Below are 23108 nucleotides of genomic sequence, written 5' to 3'. Positions count from 1 at the left end.
ACGATTATGGTAACTAAGAAATTATTTATGGAACAATTAAATTTCCTTTAAAATGCTTCTTATTATATCTCAATTATTTCTTGAGATACGATTTTTTTAAAATGCTTTTGATTTAATTTAAAATCATAAAAATTTATAAAAATAGATAAAGATATATTTGAAGTGTTTTCTTTTTGTAAAATAGAAGACGTATCAGATCACCTTGAGATATTCTAAAGATAAACTAAACTTAATGACAATAAATTTTCGGTGTTAAAATTTGATATTTGCTAATTAAGTTGATTACTAATTTCCATTTATTTAAAAACGCAGAATATTGGTTATTGTGGTCTGACATTTCGTTATCAAAATGACACATCCTGTAACATTTAAATAAATAATTTAAAATCGTCTATTTCACTTTTAAGTGTTAACTCAAAGATGATGTTTATTTTTTGTTGCGTTTTATTACTTTCTCTTCAAGACGTTTTTTGTGAAGAGGTAATTTTGATTTTTGTATCAATTTAAAGATAAACATTTTGTTTTAGAATAAGCTCCAATGGGTTGTGAATCAAGAATTTAAGATAAAACCCACAAAGGCTGAAGAGGCAAAAAATAACTTTTACTTCGACTTCGAATGTCCTAAAGGATTTATTACTTATGGTGATTATTGTTACTTAAATGTAACGATATCGAAATCGAATTGTCCTAAATTACGCGAACTCAACACTACATACTCTTTGAATCATCACTACAAAAACAAAGATGAAGAATTTAGCCCCGATTTGAATTGTTCTTACCACGTTGAGGAGTTTCTTGATATTTCAAAATCGGATAATTCGTTAAAATTAAATTTATTTTTGGATGTTGAGAATGAAAAGATCGTTTTGGATACATTTTTGGATCAACCTGAAAAAGCTTTGAAGATTTTGTGTTTACAACAAAGTAAACTACACCGAAATTATGCCACAGAGATTAAAATGAATCTCGAGGATGATCAATTAAACGAAAATTCAACGACGAGAAGATATTCTTTTAATTATAATAACATTACAAAATTAAGCATTTTTTATTGTTGTAGTTATGCTTCGGGGAGAATTAAACCGGTTGCAAGTAATTTAATTTTTGGAAATCAACAGATTAAGCACAAACATGAAGTTTTTTATGCAACATTCTCAAAAATGATTGATAAAGCAAGTAACGAAATTTGTGTCGTTAATGAAACTAAAATTAGCTACCTAATTCAAATGGATCATAAAGTTGGACTTTATAGCAAAACTCAGATAATGATGTACGTTGAAAATGAATTAAATTTAAAAAATTTAAAAGAAATTAAAAGTACGAAGTATTGTTTTAAGGAAAAATCGAACAAAACTAATTTGATTTGGCCAAAAACTTTAATTGGGGAAACAGCTTACCCTCAAGATTTATGTTTAGACAAAAATAATCAATTTATTGCAAGAAAATGTGGAGGTGATAACTTTAACGGGGGTGAATGGGAGGAAGAAATTGATTGTTTTAACAAAACTTTACCACCCACAACAACCGAATTATTAAAAATTAATGTTATTAACTCAAAAAAAAATTTGGATGATCTACAAAACATTGTAATAAATCAAAAATTAAGCGAAATCGACGCCCATATCATCATAAACATTTTCGAAAACACACCAAATTTTAATGAATCGTGGGAGAATGAAATTTTTTCAATCATTAATACAATTTCAAAGCTACCAATTGTATCACAAACCACAAAATCAAGAATAATTAAGAATATCGAACGTTTCGTTACAATATTTAGCACAAAAAATAATTCCAATGTAATTAAAAATCACGGCGATATCAAATATTTTTCATTAAATCCGTTTAAAATAAAAAAATTTAATGGATATGATGTCGCTTTAACCAAAGCTTTTTTAAAATCGTTAAAATTAACTCCAAGAGAAGAAAAAGATTTTGTAATGAACGTTATTAACTTTGAAAATAATAAATTATTTTTAAAAAATGACGAAATTAATGGGAAAGTTGTCGATGTTAAATTTGTGGGGATTAAAAAATTTAATAACTTTTCAAAACCGATTATTTTAAATTTTCCTCGTGAAGATAACAAAGCATATAAATGCGGATTTTGGGATGAAACAACAAAAATGTGGTCAACGTTTGATGTGTTAACAAAAATTAACCCGGAATCAATTGAATGCCAAAGTTATCATCTCACAAAATTTGCTTTATTAATTGTATCATCTGATATAGTGATACCGCGTAGAATAACTTATTTCGATAAAATCATCGATTTCATTTCTGCATTTGAATTATTTTTATCGGCCATAGGTTGTTGTATTGTTTTATTATTAGCACTCAGTATACGCGAATGGAGATCAACTCGCTCTTATATAACTCAATTATCTCTGGTGATATTCCTGGAAGCATCGTTACTTTTAATCATAGACGCAAACAACAACATTTTAAACACAAAATTTTGTATTTATTTCGCTATTTCGTTACATTTTCTCGTGTTAGAAAAATTTTTGTTAATGTTTATGTTCGGTTTATCACAATTAGAAAACTTTATGAAAATTTTCAAAAAACTTAAAAAGATCGTTCGAAAATCATCGTGTAGCGGCGCTTTCTTTCGTTGGATTGTACCATTTTTAATCTCATTTACATCGATATTATGTTACTTGGATGAAAAATATTATCGAACCGATGCGGGGGAGATTCAATTTTGTTATCCAAAACATGAACCTCATTTATATTTCGTTGTTATCCCTGTTTCTATCATTTTGTGCTTCAATATCATCGTTTTTGTAATTGTGATAACTAAAATTTCCGGAAGTCCTTCGATTGATGCCCAAAAGAAACTATTCCAATTCAAATTAACCGTTTTGCTTTGGTTTCTTTTGGGTGGAAGTTGGATTTCGGGGGTTTTAATGAATATAAGACAAGGAGGTATTTTTGAGGATGTTTGTTATTATGTTTTTATTTTAATTGCGCCGTTACAAGGATTCGTTTTATTTATATTTTATGTTGTTTTAGATAAAAGTAGTGGGGAGATTGTTAAGAAATCTATTTGGTCTAATTCATAAATAGCAACAATTTTTTTCATTAAGATTGTGTGTTCAATGCCTTGTGATGCTGAGTAACTCACATCATGGTGGTTGTATGCAATAAATCATAATAACAATAAAATTAGATTAAATTTCCTTTAAAATGCTTCTTCTTTCATCCTGATATCTCAATTATTGCTTGAGATACGATTTTTTTAATTCTTGTTATTAAAACCTCCACCACTATTAAATATGCAACCTAAGTTGCACATTTCATTCGTTCGTTGGTATACAGGCATCGTCAACCTGTATACCAACATCCCCACCAGACAAACATTGAACATTATTAAAGACATTCTATCACATAACATAACAGACCTAAATGATCGTAATAACATTTTCAACCTATTCGAGATCAGTTTACAACAAAATTTCTGCAAATTCAATAATAACATATATTCATACGAAGAGGGTTTACCAATGGGGTCTCCTTTGAGCAGTTTGATCTCTGACATATTTCTAAATGAGATTACTGAACTTATAATTAATAAAGATAATAATCCATATTTTGAAAACATAAAATTTTGGAAAAGGTATGTAGATGACATACTAGTCATTGTTAATACTAAAGACAACAACACTATAAACAAGATTCATAAATATATTAACTCAATACACAGCAAGATACAATTTACGATAGAACAAGAGAAAAATAACGAAATAAACTACCTAGACATAAACATAAAAAGAACACAGGATAACGGTTTTATATTTAACACATACAGAAAACCAACACAGACAGATGCAGTCATACGTAACGCACATAAACTAGCTGCTTTTAGATCACACATACATAGAGCATACAATTCAAAAATGAACACCGAAATAAATACAATCTACCAAGTTGCGAAAAATAATAACTTCCCAACTTACATAATAAATAATATTATAAACAAACAACAGAAAAAACAAAAAATGATTAATTGTACCACTCTAAAGAATCAGCACAATGAAGATCAAAGTATTTATTATAGAGCTATAACATTCCAAGGCAACATATCCAATAAAATAAAACAGAGTTTAAAACAATATAATATAAATCTTAAGTTCAAACCAAATAAAACATTAGAAAGAATGCTTATAAACAATAAGGACAAAATAAATAGACTGGACGACAATGGTGTATACATACTAGAGTGCGACACTTGTAAAGCAGCGTACATTAGAGAATCAGGCAGAAGCCTTAGAAAAAGAATAAGAGAACATAAACACAAAAATAACTCCAACTTCGGAAATCACTTAACATTTAACTCAAAACATGAATTTAACGAAGATAAAAATTCCAGAATCCTTCATCATATCAATAAAAGTTACTATTTAGAAATAATGGAAAACTATGAAATTAATAAATTCCTCAACAACTGTCCTGATGTAACATGCCTAAACGAACAAATTATACCTACAAGATATATACCTATCTCAAACAACCATACACACCTCCACGAAAACCTCCCGAACTCTAAAAATAGCTGCTCTCTCTGTACCATTATATTTTTCAGTGTGTTTGATGTAGGGAGTTAATATGTTTATGTTGTAATACCTCATTTTAACCTGTTGAAAATCAACCTATTCAAAACAAGAAAGTTTAAATTCAATACACGACAATCACATTTGACAGATTACCAACATTAAAATACAAAATATACCATTGACAGTTTCAACATAACCTAAAATATAATAAAAAGTGATGTATGATAGCAAGGTTTATAGAACATAAGGTTACCTCATTCCCTATGCCTCTGTAGTATCGATTATTACCCCGCAAATTGACGTCACTGGTTCGATCCAGTCAGAATAAAAGATAGCCTATACGTGCCTATACTGTGGTACAGTCTTGGGTACAGTCTATATAAAATATTTAAACCTCGCATCGTGTTGTGTTGTTCACTATGCAGTTTAGTGCAGATGTTGTGTGTTCGTTGGGGATAGTGCAGTTTAGTGCAGTTGCACTCATACTGTTCGTTGGGCCAGATGCAGTGCAATTTAGTGCAGCCGGTGCAAGTTAGTGCAGATTTTGTTGCACCTGTTTTGGATTAAGTTCAATAAATGACGGAATATTTGAAAACGTGTTTTGTAATAATTAATATTAAATATTAAGAAATAAAACCTTATAATAATTAATATTTGTTGTATTAGAGAACACAGTATATTCAATCCCAGTAGAGGCAGTAGAAAACTACCCCTACTTTTTTGGAATAATTTAAAAACTACCCTGTCGATTTTGGTGGCATTAAATACACTTATAAGCTTTGTTCGTTGGGACTGCACTACTTGCACTCACTTGCACTATGCAGTTTAGTGCAGATGTTGTGTGTTCGTTGGGGATAGTGCAGTTGGACATTGCACTGACTTACACTTCATTGCACTATGACGTCATACGAGTGCCATGTCGTGCAGAGTAGTGCAGTCCCAACGAACAAAGCTATTGACACGAAACTGTCGAATTGTCAATAACCTAACCTTCAAATTCAAAATCAAAATTCAAAATTGCCTGTGTGTGAACCTTCCTCGCATTCAACCAATCACATGCAAAGTCAATCTGGTGACAAATTTAAAATACTCCTCCTGGTTTAAAAACAGAGTATAATTGCCAAAGAAAACTTCAAGGTATAATTAATGTTTGTAAACAAAACTAACCTTACCTAACATTCCTTCACGCTATAATTGACATTACAAAAGAAAACTTCACGCTATAATTGCCATTACTAATTGCCAAAGAAAACTTCATGGTATAATTAATGTTTGTAAACAAAACTAACCTAAAGCCGCGTTGACATGGGTTGTGAATCACGAACAAGAGGCACCCGCGTGGTAACACGAATCTAATTATTTCACGACTGTGGTCATGCCTCTTTCGTGAAACGGGTTTACACGGTAAGTATTTGCTTCAGTCTCGAATATGCAGTGCTTGGTGGCAGAAGCATGTCAAGTTTTGTGTGGTGTGATAGCAGACAGGATTTCACAAAATTTGGCAAGAAAAAGAAAGAAAAGACGATGGTGGACAAGGAAATGGATTCTACAAAGAAGTCATACTAGTTTAATGAAAGACATCTCCAAGTACCCTGAAGATTTTAAAAATTTGCTTAGAATGTCGGAACACCATTTTAATTATTTATTGGAACTCGTTAGCCCCAAAATTCAAAGAAAATCCACTAATATGAGAGAAGCTCTATCGGCCAAATTGAAACTGCAAATAACACTTCGATATTTAGCTACTGGAGACTCTTTTAAAAGTTTAGAATATTTATTTAGAGTACCCAAATCATCGATAAGTAAATTTATAGAAGTAGTTTTAGATGCAGTGTGTGATGCTCTAAAAGAATTTATTAAGGTAAGTAAAAACGTTATTTAATTCCAAACGGTATTCTTATTATTGGTATGGCATCTAGACTTTCCTCTAAATTCTCGTATAGTTTTCGTAGGCTCATGGGGGGCACATTTAAACTATAAAATATTGTAAACAGAAAGGTAATAAAAAGTAATGGTTTGCAAAACATATATTTCCCAAAGCAAATACATAGAAGTATTTGTATGTTTATTTGTAAGTACATTTGCTAATTGCGCATGGCCGAAGTTAACTCAGAGATCAAATGATCCTATATATCTTCTGCAGCTGAAAAAACAGAATCTTGAGTCCAGTTTTGAATATTTTCAATCGATGGTGGTCCACTTTGAATACTTTCCGAGTTTGTAGTCGAATTTGTAATGAAATTTGAGTTCTGTGAGTACGCGCTGGAGAGTATTGAATATGTGGGAATTGTCGGTTTCAAAATCATAGAAACTATTTCCGATTGTAGTTGTGATGATCGACCTAGTGGTAGAAGCAATATATTTTCCAAAATGATCGAAACAATCTTCTTTTGATACACTGGCATTAGCAGCTCTTTTAGAAATATCATCTAGTTTGTCTATCGCAGAATTAATGTCACCAGCAGGTGTCGAACATAGCTTCTTTTTACGAGGTGTTGTTGTAGAAGTGTGTTGAAACTTTCTTTTTAAAGCGTCGTTTTGGCATTGCGTTTCTTTAGGTGTGGATGGATGTTCTTCGTTCAATTGTTGAGATGCTATTGCATTATCTTCAGGTGAATCTGGCTTTTCATTTGCCAATACAGTAATATCCTATAACAAGAAAAAAATTATATAGGCCTGATTATAAATATATTATTATATACATTAATATGTTTTTAGGTGCCCAGTGAAGAAAATCAATGGGTAGATATAATTAATGGATTTCAAACTAAGTGGAACTTCCCAAATTGCATTGGGGCACTAGATGGCAAACATATAGTTATAAGAGCGCCGCATAAAATTGGGTCCGATTATTTCAATTATAAACAATCGTTCAGCATAATGTCACAAACTAGCTCTCGAGAACTTCTCGTTTCCCGTAGTGGGTTTCCTAGCTAGGTCCACGGAGCGGCTCGCGTACCCAACTGTCCACGCACTACCGTTTTCTTGATAGCTAGCAATGACTGAGTTAGGGTTTGGCACACTGCATTCGTTCACTTGAAAGCAAACGGCAGTAATTTGAAATTAAGAATAAAAATAGATTGAAAGAAAACGAAATTTCACTGCTAAAGAATAAGTTTGCTTTATTTTTGAACAAGAACGTATTATATTATATATAAAAAAAAACAACTGACAAAGATTTTAAAAAGTAAAAATTACATGACATAAGCTATTCAACAACATCATTACGGAATTTGCCGAGGTGGTTAGCAGGTTCAATGAGAAATCGGAAGTTTAAGATTTTAATAACGCTTACCCGTTTGTTAAAGTAAAATATTCATCGAAGAAAGAGAATCCAATTCAACGAATTTTATAACTAAATTGCTATAAGTTCAAATCGCACGACTCGAATTTAAAAACACAACAAAAACTTTAATTTCCCGGTTTCGCCCGATGCTTTTCTGTTCCAATCCCGTAACCGACTCCCCGATTTTTTCTTCATTTCTTCCCTGCTCCATCTACTCTAACTGCCACCTCGGCACATTCCTGCCAGAACCGCCTACGTAGTATTTAGTCTGGACCCTCGGTTCTCAAGACGCAACTTCGTAATTAAATTACAAAGTTCTGCCTGTATTGCGTTTTATTATTTTTTTTAATCGCTTTCGAATCCCAAAATGCGGTTTGTTACATCCCTCCCACCTTTTTAAAAGAAGGCTCCCCTAAGAGCCTTATTTATGATACCAAAATGAACAATACAAACCGCATTCTAGTATTTCCGATATCTACTTGAAATCTTAAGAATCGACAATCTCAGTCGTTACAAAAAGTCTACATCTAAACACTTCTCAGTAACATAGAGTCCAATTTTCACATAATTTTAATTACGAAAACACATTTTTATTGATATTCTTTTGAAACAAAAAGTCAATTTTTTTTTTTTTTTACATATGCATTTTAGTCACTTTCTTAAGAGTCTTTCACCGATTTTAAACTTAATTTATTAAAAATTATTTTAAAAGTTGTAACATAGTCCTTCACACCAAAACGTTTAAGAACTACCACGCACGCACAGTCAAGTAGTCGAAGTAGAGAAGCTGTCATCACATCTCGGGGCGACCTGACGGGTGCTACTACATTTGTTCGGTGGAAAATAAACATGTTCTCAGCTGGCTCCATTTATGTGTCGACGATAAGACATTGTTGATTTATTTAGAATGTTTTTTTTTTTTTTTTTTTTTTTTATTTAATGATTATTTACAAATGATAGGAATCGTATATTTCAGGATTTTTTTGAATGAAGGACAATTTCGGAGTAAGTATTCTTGGTTTAATAGGATCTGTAACAGACGAAGTTGTCTGAATCTTGGTTACCATTTATTTCCGCATCCAACTTGGAGAGGTCGGTACCTCAGAATATATATTTGAAACCATCACTTCAGGGCTTGTGGAATTGGTTGCCTCAGGAACTATGTTAGTCGGAGTTTCTGGCGAAGCAAGATCCTCACCCCTTCTCTGATTAAAAAGCCACATCGTAAAATTTTTCCACAACTGGCCAAGATGACGATACCTCATCCCAAGGTTTTAAATATTGCGTAGCCATTCAATATCACGCTAGCGAGTCCCTTTACGAAACACAATAAAACAATCACTCGTGCGATAACGTGCTCTTAGCAAATTTACGCAACTCTTCCGCATGAAATAGTTGAATCCAGTCCTTATTTTTCTGTCTTCTTTCCCTGGATTTTTCTAATAATGACATTGTTTATAGCTGATCGTTCCAAGCCGACTTGTACTAGTTCTTGTGCTTGTCTGACGTCTTCGTTGTTATAAATTTCGGCCACTCCCAAATTCATAATGGTACTAAATTTTGATTTCTGAATCTTCATAAGGTAGAAGTCCATCAGGTGGTGTCTGGGATACCTGCAGTGGAGTTAAGGCTACCCAGGGCTTTTCAATCTGATACATTGGTGAATTAATGAGGTTGCGGTCAACCTGGTCTGCATAGTCCAGAAGTACATATGTCATTGGCGACTCAAAATAGGACCGGTTATCCGTATCAGAGACAGGAAGTTCATGGTAACAAGTATACGTTTTTCTTACTTGCACTCTCTTTGGTACACATTTCAATATGTACAGGACTTCTCCGATTGCACGGCCGACATAACTCGTTTCATTCTTAGCGAGCAAACTAACGGTGGTTGGTGATAACGGGGCCAACAATAAGCGATTTTTATGTGTTTCTATATACGATTTGTCGGTGAATCCGGGCTCTTTGGACTATTTGCACTTGTAACATTTTTTCTACATAATTGGACCTTATTTGTGAACAATCTCCAACGTTTTTTTTTTTTAGCGATATGAGACTAATATTAACACTACGGGTGCTACAATCGTATGCGATAATAAATTGTTAATCCTATATTTATGTAGGCTCCAATCGCCAATAAAGTAGTTAAGAGCGCTGAAACAAACAAAAACAAAAATCCGATTTTCCGGTGTTTAGTAATCAACAACAGAATAGACAATAAAAGCTATTAATTATATATTTTTTTTATTATTTAAAAAAAATAAATAAATTTATTTTTTTTTTAATTTTAGTATTTAACTTATTAATTTACTTATTTTAATATTAATATTTTTATTTATTTATTAGTTATTTATTTTTTTTTTCTTTTTTTTTTTTACCTGTATACCTTATACTTTACCTATACCTAGCTGGAAGTTTTATGGCTCTCCTCTCCCGTCGTATTGCCAACGGTTCTTCAAGGGGTTCATCTATTAATTCTGGTGCCTTAATAATAATGCTATCGTCCTCACGTTCTCTTTCTATTTCTGAAGGGTTTTCAGAAGGTTCAGCTATTGACTCCAACAACTCCTTACTCATACATTCATTTTTCCCTTCCAGATTTTCTGCTGTACTAGTATCATCACTCTCTTCTAGAATTAATCGTCTCGGACATATATTAATTTTTGGGCAGGGGGTCTCATTTAGTAAATCTGTTACTCCTGTATTTTTTCGAAAAGTCAGATCCGGTGTATGTAAACTGATTATCGGCATATGTGGATCAACATACCGGTCTTCGTTTATTTCTTCGAGGTGTACATTCGAATCTAGGCTTTTACACTCTTTCGGGGTTGATTCTTTATTAGTTCGAAATGATTTCAATCTATTACTATGTACAATAGATTTTAGCTTTCCGTTTACTGATGTAATTTCGTAGTTCTCTGGTCCTTTAATTTTTGTAATCATGTACGGTCCTATCCAAGGTTGGGCTAATTTTCTATTTAGACCTGGTTTTATAGATGTGTCTTTTAAGAGTACCAACTCTCCTACGTAAAAATCTCTGTGCTTACTTCTTTTATTATAATACTCAGCCTGTCTTCGAGCGGCAAGCTGCAAACTTTCAAAAACCGTCTCATACACGTGGTTCATTCGCGCTGCCAATTCCGTCACATAGTTCTCATCACAGTCGTACTTACACCTGGAGGGTCGGAGAAAAACATCCACTGGTAATTCCATTTCCCTGCCGTATAACAAAAAGTGGGGGGTATAGCCCGTACTGCTATGCACCGTTGATCTGTACGCCAGAAGAACATAGGGTAGCCATTCATCCCAGGTTCTTTGGTCCTTTTTAACATAGTGAGATAGTACGTCCTTGATCACCCGATGACTTCTCTCGATAAGACCATTGCACTCGGGATGATACGGTGTGGTTTGTATTTTGTCGATATTTAATAGCTTACAAATTTCCTTCATGAGTGACGACACAAAATTTGTACCCTGATCGGTGAGCAACTGCAGAGGAGTACCGTGGCGACTTACTATTTGCGTTACAAAAGCTCGAGCCACAGTATCAGCCTTCTGATCAGGTAAGGCTACTGCCTCTAAATATTTGGTGAAATAGTCCTGGAACGTAAGTATATACTTGTTTCCTTTGTATGTTGTTGGTAACGGACCCACTATGTCCATTGAACTTCTTTCGAATGGCTTTCGAACAGTTGTAAATTTTTGCAAGGGTGCTCTAGACATATGGGGGGAAGTTTTACGTCTGTTGCATGACTCACAATTCGAACAATACTTTTTAACATCACGTGTCATAGACGGCCAAAATACCCTATCCTTAAGTAAAGCTAATGTTTTCGCTTGACCGCCATGACCTGCAAATGGTAAATCGTGGTAATCATGCAAAGCCTTCTGCACAAATGATTTCGGCAACACTAGTACTTCTTTTCCTAACTCATCAGTTTTAAATAAGAGCTTATCATTATCTATGAAATAACTATCCCTAAGATCTTTGTTTGATGAAAGCGAATCCCGTATTTCAATGCAAAACTCGTCCTTATCTTGTTCTTTCAAAATAACATTTTTATCCCAAACTGGCGTTGCTATATTTTCCTGTATTTTACATAGTGTTTTGTTTTTAACGAAAGGTAATTTATATACCATTATCATGGTATTCGTTCCCTCAAAACATTCTCTTAATTCTTCTTTAACTAGGCTCCACTTTAGTTTATCGAGACCACATCCTATTCTGGGTATTGCCAAATATCTCTCCCCAGATTTATTCATTTCCTCCCGTAACGTTTCTAGACACTGTCTCAACATGTGGTACGTTGGTTTATGGTAGTATTCGTCCTTTGTAATTAAATGGTATATTTTTCGTTTCTCCGCTATTTGCGGTACTATGTCACCAACTCCTTTCTCCTCGGATCTTAATTTTTCAACGGAGCCAAATCGCTTTTTAAATTCCTTTGCAATACCAGCTCCCATCGCAAAATCAGCCGAAACGCAATGAGCTAATACCCAACCTTGGGGAGCATCAAACAAATTTCCCTCTACTTCATTAATGCATAACTTATCTTTCTGATCCTTTCGGATTAGGGAAACTATACTGTTTCGGCTGAGAGCATCCACGTTTCCATGCTTTCGGCCCGGTCTGTGGATAATCTCGAAGTCATACTCCATTAGCATTAAAGCCCATCGTGCTAGTCTCGAGCTCGGGTCTTTGATATTCATCAACCATTTCAATGGTCTGTGGTCTGTTATGATAGTGAAACGGCGTCCATATAAGTAGCACCGAAATTGCTTTATCCCAAATATGACAGCAAGACACTCTTTTTCGGTAGTCGAATAGTTTAGCTCAGCCTTCTTTAGTCCTCTACTAGCGAAAGCCACAGGGCGTTCATTTCCCTCTCTCACCTGGCTAAGTATAGCACCTAATCCTGTGTTACTCGCGTCTGTAGCCAAGATGAAAGGCTCATTGAAATCTGGGAAAATTAATACCGATTCTGATGTTATCGCGGCCTTTAAGCTTTCCACCGCTTCCAATTGCTCTTTTTCGAATTTAAACGCGACATCTTTGCGCGTTAACTTCGTAATTGGGGCCGCTAATCGAGTAAAGTCCGGTATAAATTTCCTATACCATCCCACCAGCCCTAAAAATTCTCTACAATTCCTAACGTTTTTTGGAACGGGGAAATTCTGTATCGAGTTGATTTTTCCCGGATCCGGTTGAACGCCTTGGGCAGATATTATGTGACCAAGATAAGACACCTTTGGGACCGCGATCTGGCTTTTCTCCATCTTAAGTTTTAGTCCTGCATCTCGGATTCTATCAAAAATAGTTTGTAGTTTGTTCACATGATCGTCGACACCCGTTCCATTGAAAATTATTATATCATCTAAATAGACGAGGCAATGAGTACCTAATAATCCCGAAAATGTAAAATTCATGAAGCGCTGAAACGTCGCGGGGGCATTTACTAGCCCAAACATCATTCGGTTGCTCTCATAGTGCCCGAACGGCGTGGAGAAAGCTGTTTTTTCTCGGTCATTCTTCTCCACTTCTATTTGATGGTACGCCGACGCTACATCAAACACGCTAAACCGATTAGTCTTCCCTAACACATCTACTGTCTCTTGCAGATTCGGCAAAGGGTACACATCTTTCTTAGTTACCGCGTTGAGTCCTCGGTAATCTATACATACTCGGGGTTTTATCGATCCGTCTGACATCTGCCGGTTAACGATTACAACCGGCGCCGACCAGGGTGAATGAGACGGTTTAATAATATTTTTCTTTAACAGCTTATCTATTTCTTCCTGTAAGAACTCTCGTTGATGAACTGGTACTCTATATGGACGTTTACTAATTGGTGGTACATTCTCAGTAATAATTTGATGTTTGACCTTGTGAGTTTTCGTAAAACTTTCGTCACCATTGTCGAAAATATCTCGATAATCTAATAACAATTTTTCAACTTTCTCTTTGTCTGTTTCTGATAGATGGGCCAATGAGATCGATTCCAAAAATGTTGATGTCTCTTCGTTTTCTCTTATCATTGCAACCATCTCGCTTTTTACTTCTGGATTAACCTTCTTATTCGGTATTATACAACTATACGCTCTAGCTATCTCTGTATGCTTTGGAATCGTTATTGATTCTTCTCCTATGTTTGCAACCAATACTCGTGGTTTTTCCCCTCTTGGAACAGCACATCTTCCTATTAATATATTTGGATGAAAGGGCGTTTTACTTGATTCAATTACAATGTCGTTCTTTTTATTATTATTACGCACGTCAACCGCTAACACCTTCTCTGTAAACGGTTCAACGATATCTTCTTCAACGGTGATAACAGGATTACATTGACAGTTTTTATCATTGTTTATTTCGTTTTCTTCCGTATCTTTCATATCAGTTTCATTCTTAATTTCTTCTTCATTTTCGCATTCCCTTAACTCATTATTTTCTGCAACAATTCGTGACTTCTGCGTCACTAATCCACTACTTCCGCTGGGGTCTTCTTGAATTTCGCCTTCTCGGCTCTCCCTTTGACTTTCTTTAGTCTTTAATTTCTCTATTTTTTTTTCTTCTTCTTCTATTCTTCTATCGTGACAATCCCTGTCCACATTTACATCGATCATTCGGCGATACCCGGTTTCATAGTCATCGTTGCTATCTGAACTTAACTCCCCAAACTCTTCTACCAAAACATTTACCTCGAGTGGCATAAACCTCGTTCGTTGATTCGTCTCCTCGGTTACGTACTTTTCTTCGACTTCACGTTTCTTTATTAGATACTCCGTCCTCGTTACTTGCGGTTCGATTAAATTTATTTCCGTTGATAATTCTGATACATAATCATTCGCGAGTTCCAAATTATCTACCTGACCTACACCCAAACCTGATGTGGTGGATTCTCTACATTCAAGGGAATCTGTAGACACAATACGCTGCGACCCCAAATTGACGTTCATGATACTTGAAAATCTAACATCGATACCTCCTACATTTAGGCTACCTTTACTAAAATCAATAATTACATTGTGAAATTCCATAAAATCGCGTCCCAATACTCCATCTGTGGTTAAAGGCAAATTGTCCAAACATACATAGCACGAGAAATCTCCTAAATTCGATTCATTCCCCAATGAAAAATTTAACTCAGTCGTACCTAGCATGTCAATTCCGTGTCCCGTTATCCCCGAAATACTAAAATCTCCCGACATAGGTTTAATTGCTTCCGAAATTACACAAGAATGTTTAATTATCGTAACAGGAGAACCGGTGTCTACTAACATCGTTATTGGTTTGTTTTTATTGAACAATTTAATAGAAAAAGGTGTTTCAAAAATGAGTCTCATATGCGGTATAATCTTATTTACAGTTGGGTCATAATTTTCGACAGGCTTTATTGACCTATCGTAACCCTTTAATTCGAGTCTCCTGCGGTTCGGGTATTCACCGCAGGACGATATGCGTTTAAAGAGTTCGTCTCATTGTACCTGTTATTCGCGGGAATTTGCGGTGATCTAGTAACCCGCGGGGGCGATTGTCGATCCGTATAATTGTTATCGTTTACATTACGTCGCGGTTCGTTTTGATAATCTCGCTGTTGGTAATAAACATTTCTTCGGTCGCGGTTGTTTACCTTATCGGATGAATGACCCTCTTGAAAACTAACACGGCGTGGGAGGTCACGCCTTTGGTCGTAGTTCGGTTGCATTTTATTTGAAGGTAACCTACATCGTTTACTAATATGACCGGGTTTTCCGCAATTATAACAATTAAACACGGTTGTCTGTGCATTACAAAATTTCGCAAAATGACCTGACTTTCCGCATCTGTAACATAATCTAGTAGTCGTATCCACCGCTCCTATATTAATTCGATTTGGACGATTTCGGTTTGTAGCCTGATTTAATTCTTCAAATGATGCGATCTCTTCCGCTTTATCTAGAGTTAAATCCGTTTCACGCATAAGTAACGTTCCTACCATTTGACTTAATTCACGTTTCATTCCCACTTTAAATTGACTTAGTGCTAATTCATTAATTTTTATAATAACTCCCGGTAATTCTGCTGCTGTTACTTTCGCTTTGTCCTCCTCGATAATCTCATTCGCGATAGACTTTATACTGGTTACGTAAGACGACACGGATTCATCGTGTTTTTGGAACGCGCGCATTAATTTCCCTAGTGCTTCTCCCGGTAATTTTCGCGGGGTAAACTTTTTAATTAATTTTTCCCGTAATTCTACATATGTGACCTGATTACTCTGTAAGTTTGTTTCCGCCTTATAAAATTTATAAGCCTCTCCACTCAATCGATACCTAACAATATGAAGCATTTGTGTTTCATTCCAATTATCTAAGATCGCACGTTGCTCTAACCTTTCAAAATACAGTTTAACATTTTCTCGACCTGAAAAAGATTCTACCGTTCCTGCTAACATTCCTAAAGAAATCGGTGTAACCATCATTGGTGTTGTTAGAATAGAACCTTCAGCTTCGGCCGGAATTTCTGCTACGTTATCATCGGCGTTCATAGTGATTAAGATTTTTATTATTTTTAATGATAGTCACAAAATATTCACCTACTAACCCCTGCACGACAAAATTTATTACTTTATACGTACAAACAAAAGAATGAATGACAAAACATTAAAGAAAATTAACTCGAAATCTTTAAATTTTGAAACACGAAATAGTAACAAAAACAAAATAAAAAAATTACAATTAGATTTTATTTCTACTTTTACATCAAATTGTGCCAACCCCACACCTGACACCAGTTTGTCACAAACTAGCTCTCGAGAACTTCTCGTTTCCCGTAGTGGGTTTCCTAGCTAGGTCCACGGAGCGGCTCGCGTACCCAACTGTCCACGCACTACCGTTTTCTTGATAGCTAGCAATGACTGAGTTAGGGTTTGGCACACTGCATTCGTTCACTTGAAAGCAAACGGCAGTAATTTGAAATTAAGAATAAAAATAGATTGAAAGAAAACGAAATTTCACTGCTAAAGAATAAGTTTGCTTTATTTTTGAACAAGAACGTATTATATTATATATAAAAAAAAACAACTGACAAAGATTTTAAAAAGTAAAAATTACATGACATAAGCTATTCAACAACATCATTACGGAATTTGCCGAGGTGGTTAGCAGGTTCAATGAGAAATCGGAAGTTTAAGATTTTAATAACGCTTACCCGTTTGTTAAAGTAAAATATTCATCGAAGAAAGAGAATCCAATTCAACGAATTTTATAACTAAATTGCTATAAGTTCAAATCGCACGACTCGAATTTAAAAACACAACAAAAACTTTAATTTCCCGGTTTCGCCCGATGCTTTTCTGTTCCAATCCCGTAACCGACTCCCCGATTTTTTCTTCATTTCTTCCCTGCTCCATCTACTCTAACTGCCACCTCGGCACATTCCTGCCAGAACCGCCTACGTAGTATTTAGTCTGGACCCTCGGTTCTCAAGACGCAACTTCGTAATTAAATTACAAAGTTCTGCCTGTATTGCGTTTTATTATTTTTTTTAATCGCTTTCGAATCCCAAAATGCGGTTTGTTACAATAATTTTGCTTGCCTTAGTTGATCATAATTATTGTTTCACATATATGGATATAGGAGCTAAAGGCAGGGCATCAGATGGGGGTGTGTGGCGAAACTGTAGCCTCAATGAAGCTATGGAGGCAAACATACTGAATATACCTCCAAATGCAGTTATTGTTGCTGATGATGCATTTCCTTTAACAACATCTCTACTCAAACCATACATAGTAAACATAGTAAACGAAAATTATCCAGAGCTGAACGTATTTTCAATTATAGGCTGTCCAGAGCAAGACGTATTTCTGAAAATGCATTTGGTATACTAGCATCAAAATTTAGAATTGCCGTAGATTTACAAAAAGTTGATAAAATTGTAAAAACCTGCTGCTCAATACATAACTGGCTTCGAAAAACTGGTAACTGTTATGTGCCAGCTAACCTAATTGATTCTGAAGACGAAAACTACAATGTAATTCCGGGAACTTGGCGGCAAATAAGCAGTTCTGGTCTTATAGACATTACTGCGACACATGATAGACACCCGAACAGATCAGCATTGGTAAAAAGAGATGAATATTGCAACTACTTCAACCATGAGGGAGCAGTTCCTTGGCAATGGCAAATTGTTGAGGAGTAAAAAAAGTACCACATTACATTCTCAAAATGTGTAAGGAAATGATATACTGGCTAGATTTAGTAATATATACATATATATATATCTTTTTTTTACTTATAAATTAAAATAAACACTTACCAAGTTTGATTGGGTTTCTCTTGCTTTTACGTACGGCTTGAGAAAAGAATCCATTATTTTGAACCATCTCACTTTGGTAGTATAAACTTCATCAGAACAACACCCGAACTTCATACTCTGCCTAATCTTTTTTATTTCTTGCAAATAGAAGCTACGTAAATTTTTAAATTTCATTATTACATGGATTTCTGTAAAACCATCGATTTCCATTGCATTTGCAATTCTTCTTGCTGCAGCTGCACGAGACTCTCGTTTTTTATAGTCCTCCCTGGTCGGATCCCACAAAACTGGCTCATTTTGATATAGTTCCAGAAATTTAGTGGTGTCTGCATCGTTCATTCTTAAAATATGAGCAGCCATAATTTAACAATTTACTGTCCTCCTGCTCTGCTCACGACTGACCACAAGATACAAAAATCAAACAGGTTTAATATCTTCACGATCGGAATACCACTATACATACAAATTAACATTGAAGTTATGAGTGTATTTATTTCAAAATATAATAAAAAAGGGTTTAAGAACACAAAATATACAATAATGACACGAAACTGTCGAATTATCTTCAAATTCAAAATCAAAATTCAAAATTGCCTGTGTGTGAACCTTCCTCGCATTCAACCAATCACGTGCAAGGTCAATCTGGTTACAAATTTAAAATACTCCTCCTGGTTTAAAAACAGAGTATAGATTAAATTTCCTTTAAAATGCTTCTTCTTTCATCCTGATATCTCAATTATTACTTGATTATTTTAATTCTTGTTATTAAAATCAAAAAATCACAACTACTAAGATCATAATATCCAAAAAATTACTTATTGCGCAGTCAAACTAGATTAAATTCACTTTAAAATGTTATATTGGATAAATTAAGTTGCATTCAATGTGTTAACTTTTCTTAATCTCCTCCTATTTTGTAAACGTGACCTCTTTGCAATAAAGCGATAAAGATTACTTAAATAAAGATAAGTTTTGTGGTAAACATCTTCGATAGGTCAACCAGTATTCTTCCAAGAAAATTTATTTCAGTAAGTTGGAAGTGTTCGTGATGTCTGCACTCTGTCTGAAATACACGAACATAAAGTTGGTTGCAGTATCAAGCAGGGTTATCTTATCACGTGCAATGTCTTACTTAGTGGACGATCCAAATTATCGGTTCTTAAAAGATTTAGGTTTACAAAGTACGAATTTCGGAGTTTATGATGGATCTTGGAAAGGAAATGGATCAGTAAGTAATTGTTAATATTTAATATCTTTGAATAATAAAAATGAGAAAAATATGGAATAATAATTTTTATAACCACGCAACCAACATTACACATTTTAATTTATAAAACCTTTTAGATTACTAAATCAATTTGTCCGAGTAATGGAAAAATTATAGCTGAAGTTAAAACAGCGTCAACTAAAGATTACGAAGAATGCATTCAATCCGCATCGAAAGCTTGGGAAATATGGGCTGATCTTCCTGCACCTAGACGTGGAGAAATCGTCCGACAAATCGGGGATGCCCTAAGAGATAAATTAGTACCTTTGGGTAAATTAGTCTCTTTGGAAATGGGAAAAATTCTCCCAGAAGGAATCGGGGAGGTACAAGAATACGTAGATATCTGCGATTACGCGGTTGGTTTATCCAGATCAATGTCTGGAAGTATTTTTCCATCGGAGAGACCCGGACATGTTCTTCTTGAACAATGGAATCCGCTTGGTGTAGTTGGGGTGATTTCCGCTTTCAATTTTCCAATTGCTGTTTATGGATGGAACAGTGCTATAGCTATGGTTTGTGGCGATGCTGTTTTATGGAAAGGGTCCGAAACGACTCCATTAGTTTCCATCGCAACGACAAAAATAGTTTCCGACGTCCTAACAAAAAATAATTTACCAGGAGCTGTTGCTACATTATGTTCTGGAGGCAGTGATATCGGAAAAGCCATGGCAGCCGATAATAGAATTAAATTACTATCATTCACCGGAAGTACGAAAATAGGAAACTTGGTTGGAGTTGAAGTTCAAAAACGTTTCGGAAAACACCTCTTAGAGTTAGGCGGAAACAATGCCTTAATCGTTGCTGATGATGCAGATTTACAAATGGTGGTTCAAGCAACTCTTTTTGCGTGTGTTGGAACGGCGGGACAAAGATGTACAACTACCAGAAGATTAATTTTACATAAAAAAGTTTATGGGGAAGTTTTAGGCAAACTTAAAAAAGCTTACGAGCAAGTCATAAATCGCGTTGGAGACGCTCTCGAAGAAAACACTTTAATTGGTCCCTTACACAGTGAAATATCTTTAAATAATTATAAAAATACAATTGAAGAAATCAAAAAGCAAGGTGGAAAAATCGAATTTGGAGGGAAAATTCTTGATAGGCCCGGATTTTTTGTCGAACCAACCATCGTAACCGGTTTAAAACACGATAATCCTTTGGTACACAACGAGTGTTTTGCTCCCATTGTTTACGTTCTTGAAAGCGAAAGTGTCGAAGAGGCTATTAAATGGAACAATGAGGTCCCACAAGGTTTATCATCAAGTATTTTCACTCAAAGTATTGGAAATATTTTCAAGGTAAATAAAAAAACCTTAAATATTTTTTATTTTCGATCTTTTTCTTTTGTAGTGGATTGGTCCTAAAGGTTCTGATTGTGGAATAGTTAACGTGAACATTCCAACATCCGGCGCGGAAATTGGGGGCGCTTTCGGTGGGGAGAAACATACCGGAGGTGGAAGAGAATCTGGAAGTGATGCTTGGAAACAATATATGAGACGATCAACCATTACCATTAATCATTCGAAAGATTTACCACTTGCACAAGGAATTAAATTTGAATAATTAATAAAAATCGCACTGTATTCTGTGATTTCAATTAATTCAAAATGATTTCATTGATGTCTTGGATCCATTTCTTCCTAGGCCTACCTATTTTGTTTCCTTCTGCTGGCACCCAGTTCCAAACCTTAAATGGGATTTTAGTTGCTTTTCATTTGCAGTGTCTATTATTGAGTTTTGTGCGGTCACTCTTCTTCTTATATCCTCATTTTCAACTCAGTTCAACATAGTTATGAACATCATCTTTGCTGCTAGCAGTCTTTAAGTTGTGTCTTTGTCTTGGACATGGTTATATAACGGTCCTAAAAATATTTTAATAGATAAATAATAATAAAATAGATCTATATTTGCAATATGTATTTACCTTCCTTTTGACAGCTTCCTCCTTAATTTCCCTTTTTATCGTAGTTTTCAGGACTCTTCCATATAACCTTCCAAGTGATGTATCTATGTATGGATTGGGGAGTGCATGCAAAACCGCACGCCACACTTAGGCCCCATTGGGCCCCTTGTGCATCCTCCCATTACACGCTCTGGTCACATCAACCAGCCTAAGGATTTACCAAAGGCTAGGACAGCTCTTAGAGATGCATTCCTGATGTCATCTGTGGTTGGCCATTCCTCCCCGAAGGTCCTCAATCTGAGGTCGGTCAGAGAGGGACAATCACACAAGATGTGTTTAACCGTCTCGTCATCCTGTTCACAGGCTCGACAGAGAGGAGAGTCAGCAAGCTTCATGTTTTGAAGGTGCTTATTTACTTTACAGTGTCCCGTGAGGAGACCTGTGGCAGTGCGAAGGGCACTTTTACCGAGCCCTACGAAAAACTGGGCTGTTGCGGCTGAAGGATATTTTAACAATTCCTTAACGAGATGACAGCCCGGGGTACGGTCCCACCCGTTTAAAACCCCGCTTGTTGGATTCAACAATGCAGTCAGCAGCAAGTTTAATAGCAGTTAGTTCCGCTTGTATGACGGTGGTGCTGGATCGTGAGAGAATACCCCCGCGCCTGCACCATTTCGTCCTTTTGAACCATCAGTGTAGATCTTTAAGGTTCTATGTACATCTACAACTGTGGGACTGACGTGGGTGAGGTACTTCCTTGAGAAAACATATTTTGCTGGTCTGTGATCAGTCTTACACTCGAGTAGGGGTGTGTCTAGCACTGCTTCCCTCCAGAGTGAACTGCTGCTCATCCTTCATAGTTCCTACTGATTGTAGTCGTTTCATGGTTACCAACGCCACTTCCTGGATATGTAGGTTGAGTGGTGGTAAATTTAACATGATTTCCATGGCCGCTGTGGGGGTTGATCGCAGCGCACCTGTAACATACAGACACGCGAGTCTCTGTATTCTATTAAGCGCAGTGGTGGCGGTAGACTTAGAAGTTCTAGTCCACCATACCACCGCACCGTAAGTTAGCATTGGTCGAACAACGGCGGTGTAGATCCACAGGGCTATCTTGGGAGACAGACCCCAAGTCCTCCCGACAACCCTCCGGCACTGGCCGAAGGCGACACAAGCTTTATTAACTCTATTGTCTAGGTGGGATTTCCACGTTAGCTTACTGTCTATTATTAAGCCCAAGTACTTGACTTCTGTAGACAGTTTAAGTGGAATTTTAGCGAGCGTTGGCAGTCTAGGATTGCCAATGTTGCGCTTGCGTGTAAAAAGAACCATCTCTGTCTTTTTGGGATTGACGGAAAGGCATTGTTTATTACACCAGTTCTCAATTAGATTGAGTGCTTCCTGCATCCTGTCGAGGAGTACATTAGCGTACTTGCCTCTTATGAGGATTGTCAGGTCATCTGCGTAGCCAACGGTTTTAAAACCGGCTAGATTTAGGCGTTTCATGAGGCTATCGAGGGTGAGATTCCACAAAAGTGAAGAAAGTACTCCCCCTTGCGGACAGCCTCTAGTAACAGCCCCTTCCAAGTGATGATGTTATACTTAACCATCTGTAATTCCCGCTATTGCCTTTCTTGTATATGGGGATTATTTGGGACTTCCCCCAATCTAGTGGAATGTCATCTCCTCTAAATCTGTGTGTTTAATTTGCAATTTTTTAATATATTATTTAGTTTATTACGTAACAACAAAACACATACATTAATAAAAAGTTTATACCTAAATAACTAATAATTTAA

At 35.6% G+C, this 23108-nt stretch overlaps 2 protein-coding genes across 2 annotated transcripts; both read left to right on the top strand.

Moving 5' to 3' along the window:
* The first annotated feature begins 133 nt into the window (after positions 1 to 133).
* On the top strand, positions 134 to 3182 carry LOC111413627 (adhesion G protein-coupled receptor L3-like). Its single transcript, XM_023044662.2, has 2 exons — positions 134 to 480; positions 528 to 3182. The coding sequence occupies exons 1-2, from the start codon at positions 421 to 423 to the stop codon at positions 3063 to 3065; spliced, it is 2598 nt and encodes an 865-aa protein (XP_022900430.2). The 5' UTR covers positions 134 to 420; the 3' UTR covers positions 3066 to 3182.
* Positions 3183 to 19132: 15950 nt separating this feature from the next.
* On the top strand, positions 19133 to 20986 carry LOC111413628 (aldehyde dehydrogenase 7 family member A1). Its single transcript, XM_023044663.2, has 3 exons — positions 19133 to 19364; positions 19481 to 20701; positions 20754 to 20986. Exons 1-3 carry the CDS (start codon positions 19185 to 19187, stop codon positions 20964 to 20966), a joined length of 1614 nt encoding a protein of 537 aa, XP_022900431.2. The 5' UTR covers positions 19133 to 19184; the 3' UTR covers positions 20967 to 20986.
* The last annotated feature ends 2122 nt before the right edge of the window (positions 20987 to 23108 follow it).

Source organism: Onthophagus taurus, chromosome 10 (genome assembly GCF_036711975.1).
Source record: "Onthophagus taurus isolate NC chromosome 10, IU_Otau_3.0, whole genome shotgun sequence".
NCBI lineage: Eukaryota > Metazoa > Arthropoda > Insecta > Coleoptera > Scarabaeidae > Onthophagus > Onthophagus taurus.
Note: the sequence above shows the minus strand (reverse complement) of the source record. Positions and strands in the feature narration are given on the sequence as shown.